This window comes from Cebus imitator, unplaced genomic scaffold (assembly GCF_001604975.1).
Source record: "Cebus imitator isolate Cc_AM_T3 unplaced genomic scaffold, Cebus_imitator-1.0 Scaffold68, whole genome shotgun sequence".
NCBI lineage: Eukaryota > Metazoa > Chordata > Mammalia > Primates > Cebidae > Cebus > Cebus imitator.
This window is the reverse complement of record NW_016107383.1, coordinates 9,997,720-10,014,572: the sequence shown is the minus strand read 5'-3', so window position 1 is coordinate 10,014,572 and position 16,853 is coordinate 9,997,720. Positions and strand designations below refer to the sequence as shown.

Below are 16,853 nucleotides of genomic sequence, written 5' to 3'. Positions count from 1 at the left end.
CAACTGCTTCTGCCATAAATGCCTTTTGAATGCAATATGTCCTGTTATGCAGATTTTGTGCAGAAATTAGGGGACTGAGTCCAGAAATCATGCTCTGCTGTGTGACCCTGCACAAGTAACTTGCCCTCTCTGAGCCTCAGATATTGGGCCAGATGACCCATCAAGCTCCTTGGGAATCAGATGTTCTATTAAACATTGCCTTAGAGCAGGTAGCTCTCTTTACCGGGGCTGTTTGTCTGCGTGAACAATTTACAGGGACTTGGCCAAGGGGAAGTCTTTATTCACTTCAGTCTCCAAGCCCCTCCATATGTGGTGAGTTCTGGATAAATGTTGATTAGTTAACTGACATATTAGACCACATGCTCCGTAGGCTAGAAAAAGCCTAATTGTGTATCAAAATCTGCAAAGTGTAAATATATTTTCTTTTTTCACAGACATATTCTAGTTGGCAACAGCAGATGTGGTTAAGCTAATTACAGGAACGCTCAAAAAAAAGGAGAGCAGACCCTGCAAGTACAAAATAGACTCAAGGTAATGAAGCTGCAGATGTACCCGCCCAGATCAAGAAGCTGGTAAATGATGAGGATGGCAATGCCCATTATTTCCTGGCAGTGAAGAGGTGAGCAATTTAGCCTGTAAGGATCACCTCACTGAGAAAGTTAATAGCCCCTCTGGCTTCAAAGGGAAAGTCACAAAACAGCTGTGACGGTAGCACAGGAGGGGCTGCCTCTGGATGTGCTTTTTAAAAAGCATCATGTGTTTTATCCTGGGGCTGCTAAAGTGTCAGCCTGGGAAATGCCAAAGAATTTTTGCTCCATAAGTGCCTGAAAAATGCTGTGAAGAGCTCAACACAGCCCTGAAAGAACCCTGTAACGTGGCAATTGAATGACTTTTCCGCCAGCCAAGATTAAGCTTTTTCCAGTGAAATGAGTTGGTTGCTGGCCTATAAAACAGATGATATGCAGTTACTCAGCATATAGGGCCAGGGTAAAACAAGCGATTGCTATGAAGGCAAAATAGTAAGAATTGGGGGTGAGCAGGATGGGTAGTTATCCACGGGGATATTAGAGCAGTCTCAAAGCCAGACTGCTCTAATATCCCCGTGGAAGTAAAATATCAGGACCTCAAAGTCGGTCCAGCTTCAGGGTCAGGACAAGGGTGAACAAGAGTGGCACATATGGTACAAAAGTTAAGGAGGCAATCACTCTTTGGGTCATGCATGACCCTAGTCCCAGCCCTGCCCATCTGAAAAATCACGGATGCTCAGAAGCCTTTCTCCCTTCTCTCTCCCTCAGCCCATAATTTATGCTTCTGTTATATCTCACCTCCAGTACAGTGGTTACTTGGGCTCCACCACTGCTAGCTGCATGAACTTGGAAAAGTTCACTCAATATCTCAGAGTCTCAATTCTGTCATTTGTAAAATGAAGATAATATCTAATTCATAAAGTTGTTGTGAAGAGTTGCTGAGACAGCTTGTAAAGCACTTGGCATACTTTCTGGCACGTGGAGAGTTCCCTAGGAATAAGGGAGAGCTGGAAATTTGCAGACCCTTGCAAAGATTAAAACTCAACTTCAAGTCATCTTAATCTTTAATTGGACCTAGATGACCTAGGAGTGCTAGCTGTCCCAAACTACCTCAGAAGTAAATTTAAATCCTCTGGAGGAAAATATCAGCCTAGGCTCAAATTTTTTCTACATATTTTTATGCAGAAGTGTCTAGCATGCAATAAAATACGGCATGCACAGAGATAAGACAATGTGATTAGCAAGAGAAATGAACCGAAGAAACAGACCCATAGAGGATTCAGATTATGTGGTAATAAGACATGAACTTTAAAGTAGCAATGCTTAATCTGTTCAATAGGAAACCAGATAAAAATTTCAATAGATAAATGAAATCTATAATAAAAAAGAAGAAATGGAAATTCTACGACTGAAAATATAGTCACTGGAAAGAAGAACTTAGTGAATAGGTTTTTAAAAGAGGCAGGGAAAATGATTGGGAAGATAGGCCATATTATGAATAAAATAAAGCTCAGAGAGACAAATGATAGACAATGCATAAAAGAACATGAGAGGCACAGTATATCTAATTAAAGGATCTAACACACATGTAATTGGAGTCACAGAGGAGCAGCAAAGAGGAGGAGGGGCAAAAGAATGAGGCAAAAAGAAGTGAGGCAAGGAGAGGAGAGAGAGGAGGGAAGAGAAAATAGGAAGCACAGAATAGAACAGAAGCAATCTTTGAATAGATAAAGGCTGGTAAATCTCCAAACCTCATTTAAAACATCAAGCCACACTTTTAAAAGTTCTATGAAACCCAACAAGATAAAAACAAAGAAAACTGTACTTTACTACAACATAGTAAAACTGCTAAAAACCAAAAATAAAGAAAAAGACCTTAAAAACAATCAGTTAAGGGAAAATATAAAGATCACTTTTTAAGGAGCAACAATAAGAATGATAACCAACCTCTCAAAAAAGAAAGCACAGCCCAAACAATGGAATAATATCTTCAGCTTGCTGAAATAAAACTGTTTCCAACCCAGGCAAACAAAACAAAAAAACCTAAGAGGGAATTTAATGGCCCCAACATCAAAAAGTGAGATTATGGCAAAGCCAGAAACACGCCTGAATACCTTCACTTAGACGGAATTGCAACAGGCAGTGCAACCCAGGGAGGAAGGTGGACAGCAAGCCAAATATGCTGACTTGCTGGCCACCAGAAGAGGTAAGTGTGAGCGCCAAGATAAACTTGGTGATTTGAGGAGATTGTCTTCAGGGCTTGAGCAGGGCCTCTACTGGAAGTTTGTTGTCGTTGTTGGAGACAGTCTTACTCTGTCACCCACACTGTTGTGCAGTGGTGTGATACCCACCCACTGCAACCTCTACCTCCTGGGTTCAAGCGATTCTCCTGCCTCAGCCTCCCTAGTAGCTGTGATTACAGGCATGTACCACTACACCCAGTTAATTTTTTATTTTTAGTAGAGATAGGGTTTCACTATGTTAGCCAGGCTGGTCTTGAACTCCCAACCTCAGGTAACGCACCTGCCTTGGCCTTCCAAAGTGCTGGAATTATAGGTGTGAGTCACCGTGCCCAACCTGGAAGTTCTTAATAATATGTAAGGATCAGCCAGCTTTCCCTCCCTGACCCCTAACTAAGCCTATTTTAGGGTGGATGCCTTCTGCCATGTCTTCACTAGGTCAGTAAACTGTTAATAACACTTTACCTTTAAAACAGGGAGAAAGATCACACAGAGATACTGTCTGAAGCTAATCAAATCATCTAACTCAGACTTCAATGAGAAGACTTAATGAGTGCCAAGCATCAGAGAAGGATATCTCATTTCTTAAGCCAATAGAACTTAGGTTAAATCTATACCATATAGACAAAGAAGATTAAAAAAAAAATGAAAAAATTAGAGAACACTCACATGTTAAGAGAAAGATTCCTAGAAACTTTAATGAAAGGGAAGAATGGATTCTAAGCAGGCAGTTAACACATAAATCCATGAAGCCTGCACACTGCACAGCCAAAAGGGGCGCCAGTCACACAGACCAAACAGCGGTGGGCCCTTCTGGGGGTGTGTCATGTGCTACCCCTGTAGGAAGCCTAAGGAGATATTTCTAGGAATTGAGAAGTGTTTTGGGCAAAATAATGGCTCCCCAAAGATGTTCATATCCTAATCCTCAGAACCTGTAAGTATGTTACCTTACATGGCAAAAAGAGACGTGGCAGGTGTGATTAAATTAAGGACCTTGGGATGAGGAGTTTATCCTGGGTTATCAGGGTGGGCCCTACATAATCTTGAGGGTCCTCATGAGACGGCAGCAGGAGAGTCAGAGTAGGAGGAGATGTGATAATGGAAGTAGACAGGAAGTTGAGGGGAGAAAGAGACAATGAAGAGACTGAGACTTGAAGAAGCTATGTGGCTGGCTTAAAGGTAAAGGGAGGGCCACCGGCCAAGGGATGCAGGCCATCCCCAGAAACCAGAAAAGACAAGGAAACAGATTCCTCTAGAGCCTCTGGAAGGAATGCAGCCTTGCTGATGCCCGGAGGAGAGACCCTTCCAAATATCTGACCTGCAGAACCGTAAGATAGTAAATTGCGTTGTCTTAAGCCACCATGTCTGTGGGCACAGCAATAGTAAACTAACACAGGAAGCAAAACATTCTAAGAAAGGGAGGTGGACTTTCCAGGAGGAGGACATTCAAGCAGCAGAAGGGAGGAAAACTCTAATTGGAGAGAGCGAGTTCTGAAAACAAGAGAAACATTATAAAAGCAGGGGAAACGAGTGTTCTAAGTATAGAGAATGGAAAAGAAGGCCAAAGTATGAATAGCAGCAGACAATTCTGAGATCACAGAAAGGGTTATTGCAATGAAGGGCCTGGGAAATGGCCCAACAGTTGAAATCTGGCACACACAGAATTCCATGAATGTTTGTTCTTTGAAAGAGTAAACGGGTGCATTTTATTTTTTCCAAGACAGGGTCTTGCTCTGTCACCCAGGCTTGAGTTCAGTAGCACAATCTTAGCTCACTGTAGCCTCCTCCAGGTAATTTTTTTATTTTTTGTAGAGCTGAGGTCCTGCCACATTGCCCAGGCTGGTCTCAAACTCCTGGGCTCAAGCGATCCTCCTACCTCAGCCTCCTGAAGTCCTGGGACTACAGGTTTGAACCACCAGGCTCACACAAAATGTTTTGCTGAGAGTCTACAATGTGTAAAATATTGTTGGCTTTTCTGTGTGATGTGGAGATAAACTTCACATGTCAAATCTCATCAGTCGATCCAAAAGATTCTACCTTTAAAATACATGCAGAGCCCACCTCTCTTCCTTTCCATGGCTACATTGATTCGAGATGCCTTTAGTAGATTCAAGAGTCTTCCAATGGGCCTTTCTGCTTCTCTCCTTACCCCTTCGAATGTACTGGATCCAGCACCTTCGTGTTGCAACATAAGTCAGCGTGCCGAGAGTCCTCTCTTGGCTTCCCATCTTTCCCAGAATAAAAGCCAGAGTCCTTACCAGACCTGATGTGATCTTTTCCCACTGGCCTCATCTCCCTTCCCCTTCCTGTCATTTGTCCACTCCAGCCACACTGGCCTCCTTGAGCATGCAAGGCATACAGAGGCTTCAGGGTCTGGTCTTTCCTCTTCCCTCTGCATCTAAAGGCTCTTTTCCCACTTAGCTGCATGGTCCAGTCCCTTTCCTTCTTCAGGTGTTGTCTTAAACACTGCTTTCGCACTGGGGCTGCCCTATGTACCTAAAATGTCAACCCTAGCCCTGCTCCCAACATACACGTGTCCATTTCACATCTCACCAGGGGTCTAGCTTTTCTCCTCACCAGCTGCCACACTGTACCCTACTATGTAATTTGCATACTGTGGCTATACTTTAAGTAGTGTTGTCTACTGTCTCCTTCTAACTAGACTTAGTCCTGTGAGAGCTGGGAGATCTGTTTGTTTTGTTCATTTAGGAAGATTCCTTAGGAATATACATGTCACAGTCGACACTCAATACATGTTTGAGTGCATGAATGAATGAGTGCCTTTCAAAAACTTACAGACAAGAAAAGACAACTGACCTTATCATAGCCTGAATTAAACAGAAAAAAGGTATAGGCTGGAGGAAAGGACATTTAATTGAGGTGGGGTGGGGTAATTCCACTGAAAGGCATCTCTTGTTCTGAAATTTAATGATGACCATTTTCGTAGACAGGCAAATACAGTCATAGAGGTCGGAGTGAGCAGAGTAAGGAGACATTTCAAAATGGGCTGGCAGCACCCTGAAAAGCAGAGGAGTAAATTTGTGTTGTGAGAGCAGGGAAATGACAGTAGCCTTGTATAAATAGGCAGTAGTGTGTAGAGAAATATGCTAAAATGCGAGGCTACAAAAGTAGTCCGAGGACAAATTTTGGGACAGCTTAACAGCCAGGCTACAGAAATGTGAGTCTCCTAAGGGCCAGATTTTGTCTTCAGGGAATATTAACACTTACCAGGAAAAAATGTTTTGTGATCAAATATATTTGGGAAATACCAAGTTTTGAAAAACAAGTTAAAAAAGGTTCTTCATTGCGAGACTTCTCAGTTCCTTTACCATGGTAACTGGCATTTCAGATCCCCAAGAGGGATGTAATACAAAGCCTTTCTCAAGCTTTCTTGTCACTGTATTTGGAGGGAGTGGTGTTCCAAAAACACCCAGATTTTGCAAAATGCTCCTGGTGGTAAGAAGTAAGAGCCACTCAAGATTTCTGGAGAGAAAAGTGGTAATACCAACTAGTGTCCTGGAAGGAATATGGAGGATGAGTGAACAGGCAAAGTAAAGGAGCCAGTAGCCCAGCAAGGAAGCCAATGCAACATTCATATGAGGACTAAAAGGAGCCATGGGAACAGAGGATGGGAACCATTCAAGGAACAATCTATGGGGCTGGCCTGGCTAGGGATAAAGACATGGTATAAAGAATTAAGGCTTACTGAATTTTCAAATTGGAGTGTCTGGGAGAACAGTGGGACCAAATCACAAGAATCTTTCATCCTGAGATTGTGACTTATAAGCTCAGGGAATAGGGGCATAGTCCAAGACACCTGAATTCTTAAGTGCACCTCTCAGATCCCCAGGAGACACATTCAGATGTGGGACTGCAGTGAGGGGTCAGGTACAGCTTCATTGTAGTGAGGTCACCTCTCTGGCCAGGTAGTCCTGATAGACATCTTGTGCCACATCTGGTTCACTCACCTGTAGCAGTTCAAATACAGCAAGGAGATCCCCGCCAGAGAGGTTCCCACAAAAGATGGGGTGATAGCATAACCTGGGGGGCTCATAGTCCTGGTCAGCCAGCTTCACAACAGGAGCAGCCACTGTGGCACCCAAATATTCTGGCTTCCCCTAAAGCAGAAAAGAAATGAGTTTTTATTTCCTGATTGTTAATTACCTGGTTCTGATCCACATCAATGCAATTTTACAAATAACATCCACAAAACTATCAGCATCCGTGTCTCACTCTCTTCTCCTGCCAAGCTCCTCCTGCTCATTTTCATAAGCCTAGGGGAGCAGTGGGATCCACTCACGCTCCTAAAAGGGTCATCCTGGCTGGGTGACCTCACGCCTTTAATTCCAGCATGTTGAGAGGCTGAGGTGGGCGGATCACAAGGTCGAGAGATCGAGACCATCCTGGCCAACATGACGAAACCCCACAGTCTCTACTAAAAATACAAAAATTAGCTGGGCATGGTGGTGCACACCTATAGTCCCAGCTACTCGAGAGGCTGAGGCAGGAGAGTTGCTGAACCTGGGACACGGAAGTTGCAGTGATCTGCACTCTAGCCTGATGACAGAGCAAGACTCTGTCTCACACACACACACACACACACACAAAAAAAAAAAAAAAAAAGGTTAACCTAGGGGCTTTCTGGCCCAAAGCTATCTTAGGGACTATCTCTCTCCTCATATATTGAGCTCAGTAGGAAATGGTTAAAATAATTAGCCAGGGAAGACTGGAAGGGGAAAAGGGACAGTCAGGTGGCAGTAAACATTCCAAAGGATCTCCAGGGCAGGGCAGCAATGTAGCTGGGAGCACGACCTTTGGAGCCAGGAAGCCTTCAGTTTGAGCTCTCACATCTGCCACTTTCTAGCTCTATGCCCTTGGGCCAGCTGCTCAAACTCTGAGAGCCTCATGCCTAAAAAAGAGTTAAACATAATACCTTTCCATAGGATCATGAGGACTAAAGGAATGCTGTATAGGCTTTGCATAGTGACTGGTATGCAAGTACCCAATACAGAGTAATGATGAAGATGATCAATATGTTTAAGCGATGGGGGAGTCCTGCCTATTTTTCTTGGTAGTAAAAAGGATATTAAAATATGTATGTATGTATGCATGTAGGCCATATGTTTCTGGAAGAACTATGTGATGGCTCTGCTTCCTGCCTTTTCTGCAAGCCTGTGTGCACATTCCTTCAGAGGCAGCATGGGGCAGCTGGCACAGTCATTCGGCTGTGCTATTTATTTCAAGAACTGCTAGAATGTAAGTCCTTTGTGGGCAGAGTTGCCTGCACTATTCACTGCACTGGCACAGGGCAGATACTCAATCCATGTTTCCTGAGTGAAAGCTGTTGGGTAAATGACCTCTGCCGTCCAAGGCCAGTGCTCATGTTCTTTTTGGCTGAGTCTGGGTGTTAGCAGTCACACTACTTCATTGTCTCTGGACTCCTGAAGCAACATGTGCATCCCCAGCTGTAGAAGGAAACTTGGTTGAGGTGGAAACAGGGCTTTTGTTCAACCACACTTGAGAACAAAGCTGCCTGCTGGTGTCCACTAGTGGAGACACACCTGTCCTGGGGACGGGTGGAGTTAGGGCAGCTGGATAGGAAATGAGTGATCTGCCTAACAATTTGTTCATTAACCCAGCTGCGAATGTTTAATTCAAAAGAGTAAGCATAGCCCAAGCAACCAATTTTCCAAATATAAACTCATCTCTTCCAGAACCAGCAGACTCTTATGAGGGCACAAGCCACTGGGAAATGAGGTAAGGTTCTAGACTGGAAGCATGGGTCCAGCAGATTCTGATTCCATTAATCTGAGCATCACCAGATTCTGGGCCCTGTTTAGCTGCAGTGCACAAGGATAAACAAAATTTTTTTGCATGTCTACATGTATTTCTCTGGGAGCAAAGTGTGTATTTTCATATTCCTTTCTCTCCCACATTTCTTTTTCCCTTTAGAGTCAATAACGTCACAGCTTAATTTCTCTGTAAAGGGCTCAGCTTAGGGTTGGGCCAGGAAAAGCTACTGCTGAATGGAGATCTGAAAGGGAAATAAAAAGCAATGGGGCAGCAAAGGGAAACACAGCCAGCCCAGCAGGTTATTGTAACAGGAACGTTCAAAGATGCTCTACTGCCATTATTGTTTTCTGCATAGAAAATAAACATTAATGATTGAAAGCATGTTGTTAGGGAAAAAACTGAACAGGTAGTTATTTTGTGGTCTTCCCTACAGAACATCTGCATTACATGCTAAAAAGTAGAAATCCTCTCCCATAAATATACACATCTAGCCCCAGTTTACAGATAGGAGAATGGGGCCCAGAGAAAGGGAGTGCCCTGTAGGACTGGAATGTGCATGTATAGGAGAGAGACGGCTACACTAGCCTCCACCACCTGCACAGGCAAAAGTGTGCACAGGGGACCTGGTTCAGCCTCCAACCAGCTGTGACTATAAAGAAGGTATTTGAGCTTTCTGTGTCTGTTTCCTCCTCTAGGAAGCAAGATGGGAACTTCATCATGTCCAAGGTTTCTGCTCTTCTTCTGTGATGCTCACATCTTGATTCCCTTCTGACCTTGGCCCAAAGGCAGGGGCTATCAGGAGTGTTGCAAGGAGGTGGGGAAGCTTTGGGAAGGCTTCCCAAACAACCGTTTTACTTAATAAATTTGTGCTTCTGCCACCTCATTAGGAAGTAGAGACATTAAATAAAGAAACCCGTGGTTTTCATTGTAGACTTCCTAATTTAAGCAAAGAATATTTGTGTAAGTTAAAAAAATCCTCCAGTAAGCTTTGACTCTATCCAAGCTTTCAGCACACAAACATCTTTGGAGAACAAAAGGTTTGGTTCACATCATAAAAGGGATAGAGATTAATGTGTTGTATGGGGCTTAGAAGCAACAAGTAAGAGAAAAAGAAACACAGTTAGAAAGGCTAAGAGAATACCCATCCATTTCTTTTCAGCCAGGTAAGATGAGTAAAAACCTCCTCTTTCTAAAAGGTGTGGACGTTTTTATTAAACAGAACTTGGAATTAGCTGCAGGTTGCTTAAAACAAGTATCACATTCCTGAAGAAGTGTGTAGACCAAAGTTCTACAAACCAGATTCAATTTTAATTGCCATTTAAAGGGGAATCAGTGAAAAACTCTTTCAGTAAAGCAAATGATCATAATATTTTTGGTTCTATGAACTGTTTTCAGAGGTCAGGTTTGCCTCTAAGTACATCTAGTGTTCTCACCACTCACAGTGTTAAGACTTTATTTACTTTAAAATCAAGTGAGTTCAACATGGCATTTTTTATGAGGTGTGATCAGTGCTGGCCCGGGGGACACTCACCACGGCGTCACTGTCATATAGCTCCACCACCACTAAGGGCGGGGACTCTGCCAGCTCCTTCACATCTCCATGTAGCACCAAGTCATTGAACAGCAGCATCTGGTTCCAGGTTGGAGAGAGGGTCTGGGAGATGACCTGGAAGGAAGGACAAGAAAAAACAAAAGATCATTCAGTTGAGTTGTGGAGGCTCTAAGGTTCGTTCAGGAAATACTTATACAAGGGAAAAAGAACACATCATCATTGTGATCGCTCATTCATTCAATATTCAAGGGACTACATAAACTGAGCAGATATTATGTACTAAACAACGCTAGGAAATGCAATACTCCCTACCATGGAGGAGCTTACATTCTTAAGTTTCACGAGCAGAGCCCCTGCAATGTTTAACACCCTCTTTGTATACACATTTTCAACTCAATCCTTACAGTAGTTTCAATGACAACACGAGCTACTTTTTTGAGCATGTATGGTGTGCTGGCCACTGAATTTCACATGCACTGTCTCATTAAACCCTCACTATTGTGATTCTGGGAGGTGGATTCGGTTGTGTACATGCGTTTTCCAGATCAGGAAACTGAGGCTCACTTGTCCAAAGCCAGTAAGTGGCAGAGCTGAGATTCTGCCTGGACCATCTGGCAGCAAATCCCAGGCTGCTAACCTCATCCAGTCTCACCTTATACATGCTAATATTATCTCCATTTTATGAACGAGAACACTGAGGATTGCAGAGATTAAATGATTCTTGACTTAGGAACAAACAAAATTTTGTCAACAAATATCCTAAAGTTGGGTATTTGACCTAATATTCCTTATATGGAATTCTGCTGTTTTGTGGTTATTGACCGAATTAAATAGATTAAAGTTTTCTAAAACCACCCTCACCATTTTGCATGACATCTTTCTTACTCTGCTAGTAGGCTGTACCCATTATACAGATGGAGAAGTCAAAAGATACAGAGGACAATAGTCTACATAATTGCCCTCGTACCATGAGCATCTCACCTAGAAGTGGCTCACAGCCCCCTCCCAGGCCATTTGAGTGGTGCCTTCAGAAGGGAGGACATATTTGGTCTTGCATTTTCTTTTCTATTTAATCGGATGTTTGGAAACCTGCCAGTTTCACACAGCTGAAAATTGGAGTTGTTTACAGGACAAGAGGACTCTGCACCTGAACAGAAGCTCCCCAACTAATGTAGGAGACTAGTCCTGGAAAGCATTCAAAGCCACATTTCTTTCTCTTCCAGGCAAATGAGTGATTTCACAGGTGAATGTATCATAGCAGCCACTGGGTCCTGGGGAAGCATCTGAACTGTGCCTTTGTCACTGTTCGATCTAGGAAGGAAGGGAGAGAGACCTGGCCTGGACTCCAAAACGCACATCAAACTGTCATCCCAGTGTTTTACATCGAGTCATTTCTAGTCACAGCATTAAGTCATTTGCACTGTGGTCACGAAAGAATATTTTTATTGCTCTTCTTTATGTGGGTCATAAAAATATTGGGAATTTTCACAATTTCTTTTTCTTCTTTTCACTTTTAGAGTATTTTATGTCTGAGACACAACAAGATTTTAAACATAACATTTCAGAGAAAATCTAACTTTTCCAACAGGAAAATGGCTTCAACCAACTCATAACAGGAGTTAAGCTGCAATGCAACCTTGCCCCGTGTCAGTGACGTCACAAAGAACCCTGTGTATTTATTTTGCTTTTCAAAATAGAAATGTGATCGGTCTTGTAGTATGCACTCGATGGTGTGATACCAAAGCAATTTATAATCTTCACAGCATCTTTCCTATAGAAATATTTTGATGTCTTCTTTGGCACTGGGCTGTAAATGCCACTTGATAAGATTCCAGAGGCCAGCATTTTTTCACTCCATTGTTCATTATATAAATATAGTATTCAAGACCTACAATGTGCCAGGCACAGTATTAGACACTAACACAGCACTCAGTGAATAGCAGATGCTCAATGGCTATTTGTATGAATGAACATTAACCTGTCCTAGGAGTTGCTCCCATGAGTCAAAGGACTGCATGACCACCTTCAGGAGGTACTAAAAGATTCACCCAAACAAAACTACATTATCCTCCTTCTCTGCCAATGTGCCTATGATTCACCTCATTTCTTAAGGGCTTTCTTAAAGAGTTATGCATTGTAACTGGGTTAAATGACATTATTTGGAAGCCATGGCAGCACTTAGCTAACATTTTGATGAGGGAGCCAGCTATCATGGACAGAGTATAGCTTTAGAATCAGGTAATTCTGGAGTGAAATTCTAGTTTCATTACCTACCCAGTGTTCAACTTGGGCAGATTGGAGATTAACCCTCCAAACCTTAGTTTTCCTCATTTAAATGTGGTTAGCACCTACCTTGTGGAGTTATGACCACTGTCCAAGAACACTAAGTGCCTGGCACACATCTGGTGCTCAATAATTGCTTGTTATCCATCCTACCCCATCCCAGCCCATATTCTTTTATAAATGAGGAAACATTTACTGAACACTTGCCACATGGCAGCCTTGGTGCACTGGGGTAAAAGACCGTCCATGTCTTCAGAACTGAGCCCCACTCTGGTTGTTGGAAATAGCAGGTTCCATGCTCCACCCTCTAAGTTTCCTCCCCTTCTCCTTTAATGCTCCCTCTTAGCCACTCAGTCCTTTTCCCTCTTTCATCCCAGAAGCCTTTCTCTGCAGGAGCTTTCTCTCTTTCCCTTTGCACTTCAGTCACAAGATTTCTGTGTCCTATGTCCCCAGTGATGATGGGAATGACTGGATTCCCCTCTTTGAAATATTTTATTACATTAAGTCACTTTATAAAGCACTGGTTTTCAGGAACGGCCTTCAGAGCCTTGTTCTCCCTGAGGCCCCTGTGGTCAGGTGAGTGCTACCAGCCGAACAATGGCACTTGGCTTTGACTGCAGGAGGCCAGCTCAGCTTTCCTCATCATGAAAAATACATAGGCCTGGCGCAGTGGCTCACACCTGTAATCCCTGCACTTTGGGAGGCCAACATGGGCAGATCACAAGATCAGGAGATCAAGACCATCCTGGCTAACACAGTGAAATCCCGTCTTTACTAAAAATACAAAAAATTAGCCGGGCGTGGTGGCATGTGCCTGTAATTCAGCTGCTTAGGAGGCTGAGGCAGGAGAATTTCTTGAACCTGGGAGGTGGAGGTTGCAATGAACCAAGATTGTGCCACTGCACTCCAGCCTGGGCAACAGAGCGAGACACCATCAGAAAGAAAAAGAAAATGAATGAAGGAACGAAGGAAAGAGAGAAAGAAAGAGAGAGAGGAAAAGAAAAGAAAAGAAAGAGAGGGAAGGGAGGGAGGGAAGGGAGGGAAGGAAGGAAGGGAGGGAAGGAGGGAGGGAAGGAGGGAGGGAGGGAGAGAAAGAGAGAAAGGAAGTAAGATAAATATATAAAGGGGGCATGTCACCTGCAGACAAGTCGCTCTGTGGTAGCACAGAAGTGAAACAGGAGAGGGGAACTGGCATCCTTTCTTACTAAAATGGAAGTGGAGTGGTGAAGCAAAGTGACTTTGGAATTGGACAAACCTGGGTTCCCATCTTGGTTCCACCATCTTCTAGCTACATCATTTCGAACATTACCTTCTTCATCTGTAGAATGAAGACACTAATAACATCCAGCTTCAGGCTGCAGTGAGATACAGCAAACAACGCATATAAAATGCTTAGCATTCTGCCCAGCATGTGGGAGCTTTTAGTCAATGGCAGCTATTATTATTAATAAAAATGAGGTACTTGGCTTGAAATTATGAAGACAAAGTCCAGAACTCAACAGAACCTATTTTCCTTCAAACAATTTGATAAACAAAAGCCATCTGTTCCTTTGAGATACGGATCTAAGTCAAATGAAGATGCTGTATGGAGATGCAAAATAGAAGGATAATTACACAGCAGACCAAGGATTTCATCCGAATCCTGTGCTCCACTCAGGGCCCTGGAATTCCACAGTGCTGTGGCGGGTGGCGGAAGGCTCGAGGGGTCCATCCTGTGAGAACTCCCTTGCTGTTGGAAGGAAGCCTCAATGGCAATAACAATAAGCAGTCACGTAGTAGCCTTAGTTTTAAGCAAGATTATTGTCCTGGGTATTTTATTCTCTGGAAGGAATGTACAAGGTTATCATCCCTGTTTCACAGATAAAGAAGTTGAGGCACAAAGAGAGGTTGGTTTAAAGTCACACAGCTGATAAATGGAAGATCCTGGATTTCGAGCCAGGCAGTGTAGCTCCAGAGTCCATACTCATCATCACCATGCTGCGTACTAACTCTCAAAACACAGGAAAGAGAAAGTAGTCTGCTGTCTTCCCATTTTTATGCTCAGTCACTGAATGAAGATGACGTCGCCTTCCTTCTGAGGTTTCTCCTGACTTCCCTCCCTGGTAACTAGCCTTTTCTCTGCTTGGCTCCTGTAGGACTCTGTATAGCCCTGCACCCTGGCTTATCAGAGTGTAGTGCCTCATCTGTCATGAAGCCGGTATCCATGCCTGGACCGCATATTACCCTGGAGCAGAGTCTGGTTCCTCCCATCCTCCAGAGCCCAGCATGTGGCCTGACAAAAAGCCAGCACGCGACAGGTACTGGTTAAACAGATGTGAGGCTGGTTCACAACATGCTGTCAGTCTGTGAGTCATAAATCAAAATGCAGTCTCATCTATCATCCAGGTCACGGGCTTTGCCCTGGAGAAAAATGTTAGCCCTCTCAACATCAGCCAATGTCATGGCCAGCATTTATCCATCATTTGATAAACTATTTGCCTCTTCATGACAGTCCCATTTTAAGATGACAAACCTGAGGTTTAGTGAGTTGTATTAGTTGCCCAAAGACATGCAGTCAGAGAGGAGATGAGCTAGAAGGTCACCTTAGGACACTGCGTGCTAACCCATGGTGCCTAACTCCCTGAGATGGGCAGTTCTTTACTGAGCTTCTCTCTCTTCAAACAGCAAATCTGAGGACAGAGTAAATTTTTAGAGAATACAATCTAATGAGAAAAGCATCCTACTGTATTTTTGCTGATTGGGAATCTTTTTCATGTTTTAGTACTCAGTGTGTAGAAAAGGCAGAAAGACAGAGGACTAACAGGCAGAATCCATACTATGATTTGCATATTTGTCTTTTCCAAAACTCATGTTGAAATTTAATTTCCAATGTCACAGTATTGAGAGGTGGGGCCTTTAAGAGGTGTTTGGGTCATGAGGAATCTGCCCTCACAAATGGATTCATCTATGGATTAATGGGTTGTCATGGGAGCGGAACTGGTGGCTTCAGAAGATGAGAGGCCTGAGTGAGCACGTTAGCACACTCGGCCCCCTTGGCATGTGATGCCATGAGATGCCCTGCACTGCCTCAGAACCTGCAGGGTCCCACCAGCAAGAAGGCCCTCAATAGATACGGCTCCTCAGCCTTGGACCTCCAGCCTCCATAACTGTAAAAAATACATTCTTTTTTTTTTTTTTTTTTTTTTTTTTTTTTTTTTTTTTTTTTTTTTTTTTTTTTTTTTTTTTTTTTTTTTTTTTTTTTTTTTTTCTTTTTTAGGCAAAGTCTCTCTCTGTCACCAGGCTGGAGTGCAGTGGCGCCCTCTCAGCTCACTGCAACTTCTGCCTCCCAGGTTCAAGTGATTCTCTGGCCTCAGCCTCCCGAGCGGCTGGGACTATATAGGCACCCACCACCACTCCCAGGTAATTTTTGTATTTTTAGTATAGGCCGAGTTTCACCATGTTGGCCATGATGGTCTCGATGTCTTGATCTCACGATCTGCCCACCTTGGCCTCCCAAAGTGCTAGGATTACAGGCGTGAGCCACCGCACCCAGCCCCTTTTCTTTATAAATTACTCAGTTTCAGGTATTCTGTTATAAGCAACACTAAAGAGATGAAGACAACCCATCTCCCTCAATACCCACAACATCCATTACGAAGTAGTATTTTCCAGAGGAGGGGGACTGTGAAGCATAGAGATGTTAAAAGCAAGCAAATCTCCCCAGCTGGTGAGTGCAAAGCCCAGAGCATGACCACAAAGCTGGAAAATGTTTCTCCCCACTGAGGCCGCTTCACAATGACCGGATCATAAACCTCATGCAGGCTGTCTTTGCTGTCTCCTCATTTGCGCCTTCCCCACTGCACGTGGCCTTGCGCCTGGCGCTTCAGCAGGCACCCTGGGGGTTCCAGGTTCTGCTTCTCCTCCCCACTCCTCTTTTTCTCCCATCCTTCCCTTGCCTCAGGGACTTGCTTCCTTTGCCCTAGGACAATGAATAACAGTGAAACAATAGACCTTCTCCACATCAGTCCTTCTGGGCATATATTCACTTTTCAGTCTGAAACATCTACACACCCAAAGATGCAGGCATTTGCAACATGCCCTCATGTTTTTCTTTCCTGGGCTCTTCTGGGGGTCAGTTGCAGGCTGCAGGAAGAAAGCAGGCTGTCTTGGTTACCCTGGTTACCTTTGTGGTCTGGCAGTGAGAAAGGAACGTGACTTTGGCAAAAGGGTCTGAAAGTCCACTGCTGTCAGCCGCGATGAGGCCCCGGGCTTGGTACATGTGAGCTCTCAGCTGAAAAATATGCCGGTCTGTGGACAAATCATGGAAGAGGGAGGTGTTAGCGGGCTTTTCAAGAATGGCGTGTACACATGTGTCTGTGTGTGATGTCCATCTGTGTATCCACAGACACACAAAAAGAGACCACCAATCACATCCACCCTCCTCTGAGACTGGAATGGAAACCCTGAAGAAAGGGAAGA

The 16,853-nt window shown here is 43.8% G+C and overlaps 1 protein-coding gene across 1 annotated transcript in view; it reads right to left on the bottom strand.

The window, feature by feature from the left end:
• The window catches only part of FER1L6 (fer-1 like family member 6), a 157,818-nt gene that overhangs the window by 65,043 nt on the left and 75,922 nt on the right, over positions 1-16,853 (bottom strand). Inside the window, exons 19-21 of the mRNA XM_017530746.2 lie at positions 16,558-16,682; positions 10,092-10,226; positions 6,736-6,885 (exon numbers count right to left, since the gene is read on the bottom strand). Of these exons, the coding sequence (XP_017386235.2) occupies positions 6,736-6,885; positions 10,092-10,226; positions 16,558-16,682 (410 nt within the window). The remainder of the gene's footprint in view (positions 1-6,735; positions 6,886-10,091; positions 10,227-16,557; positions 16,683-16,853) is intronic.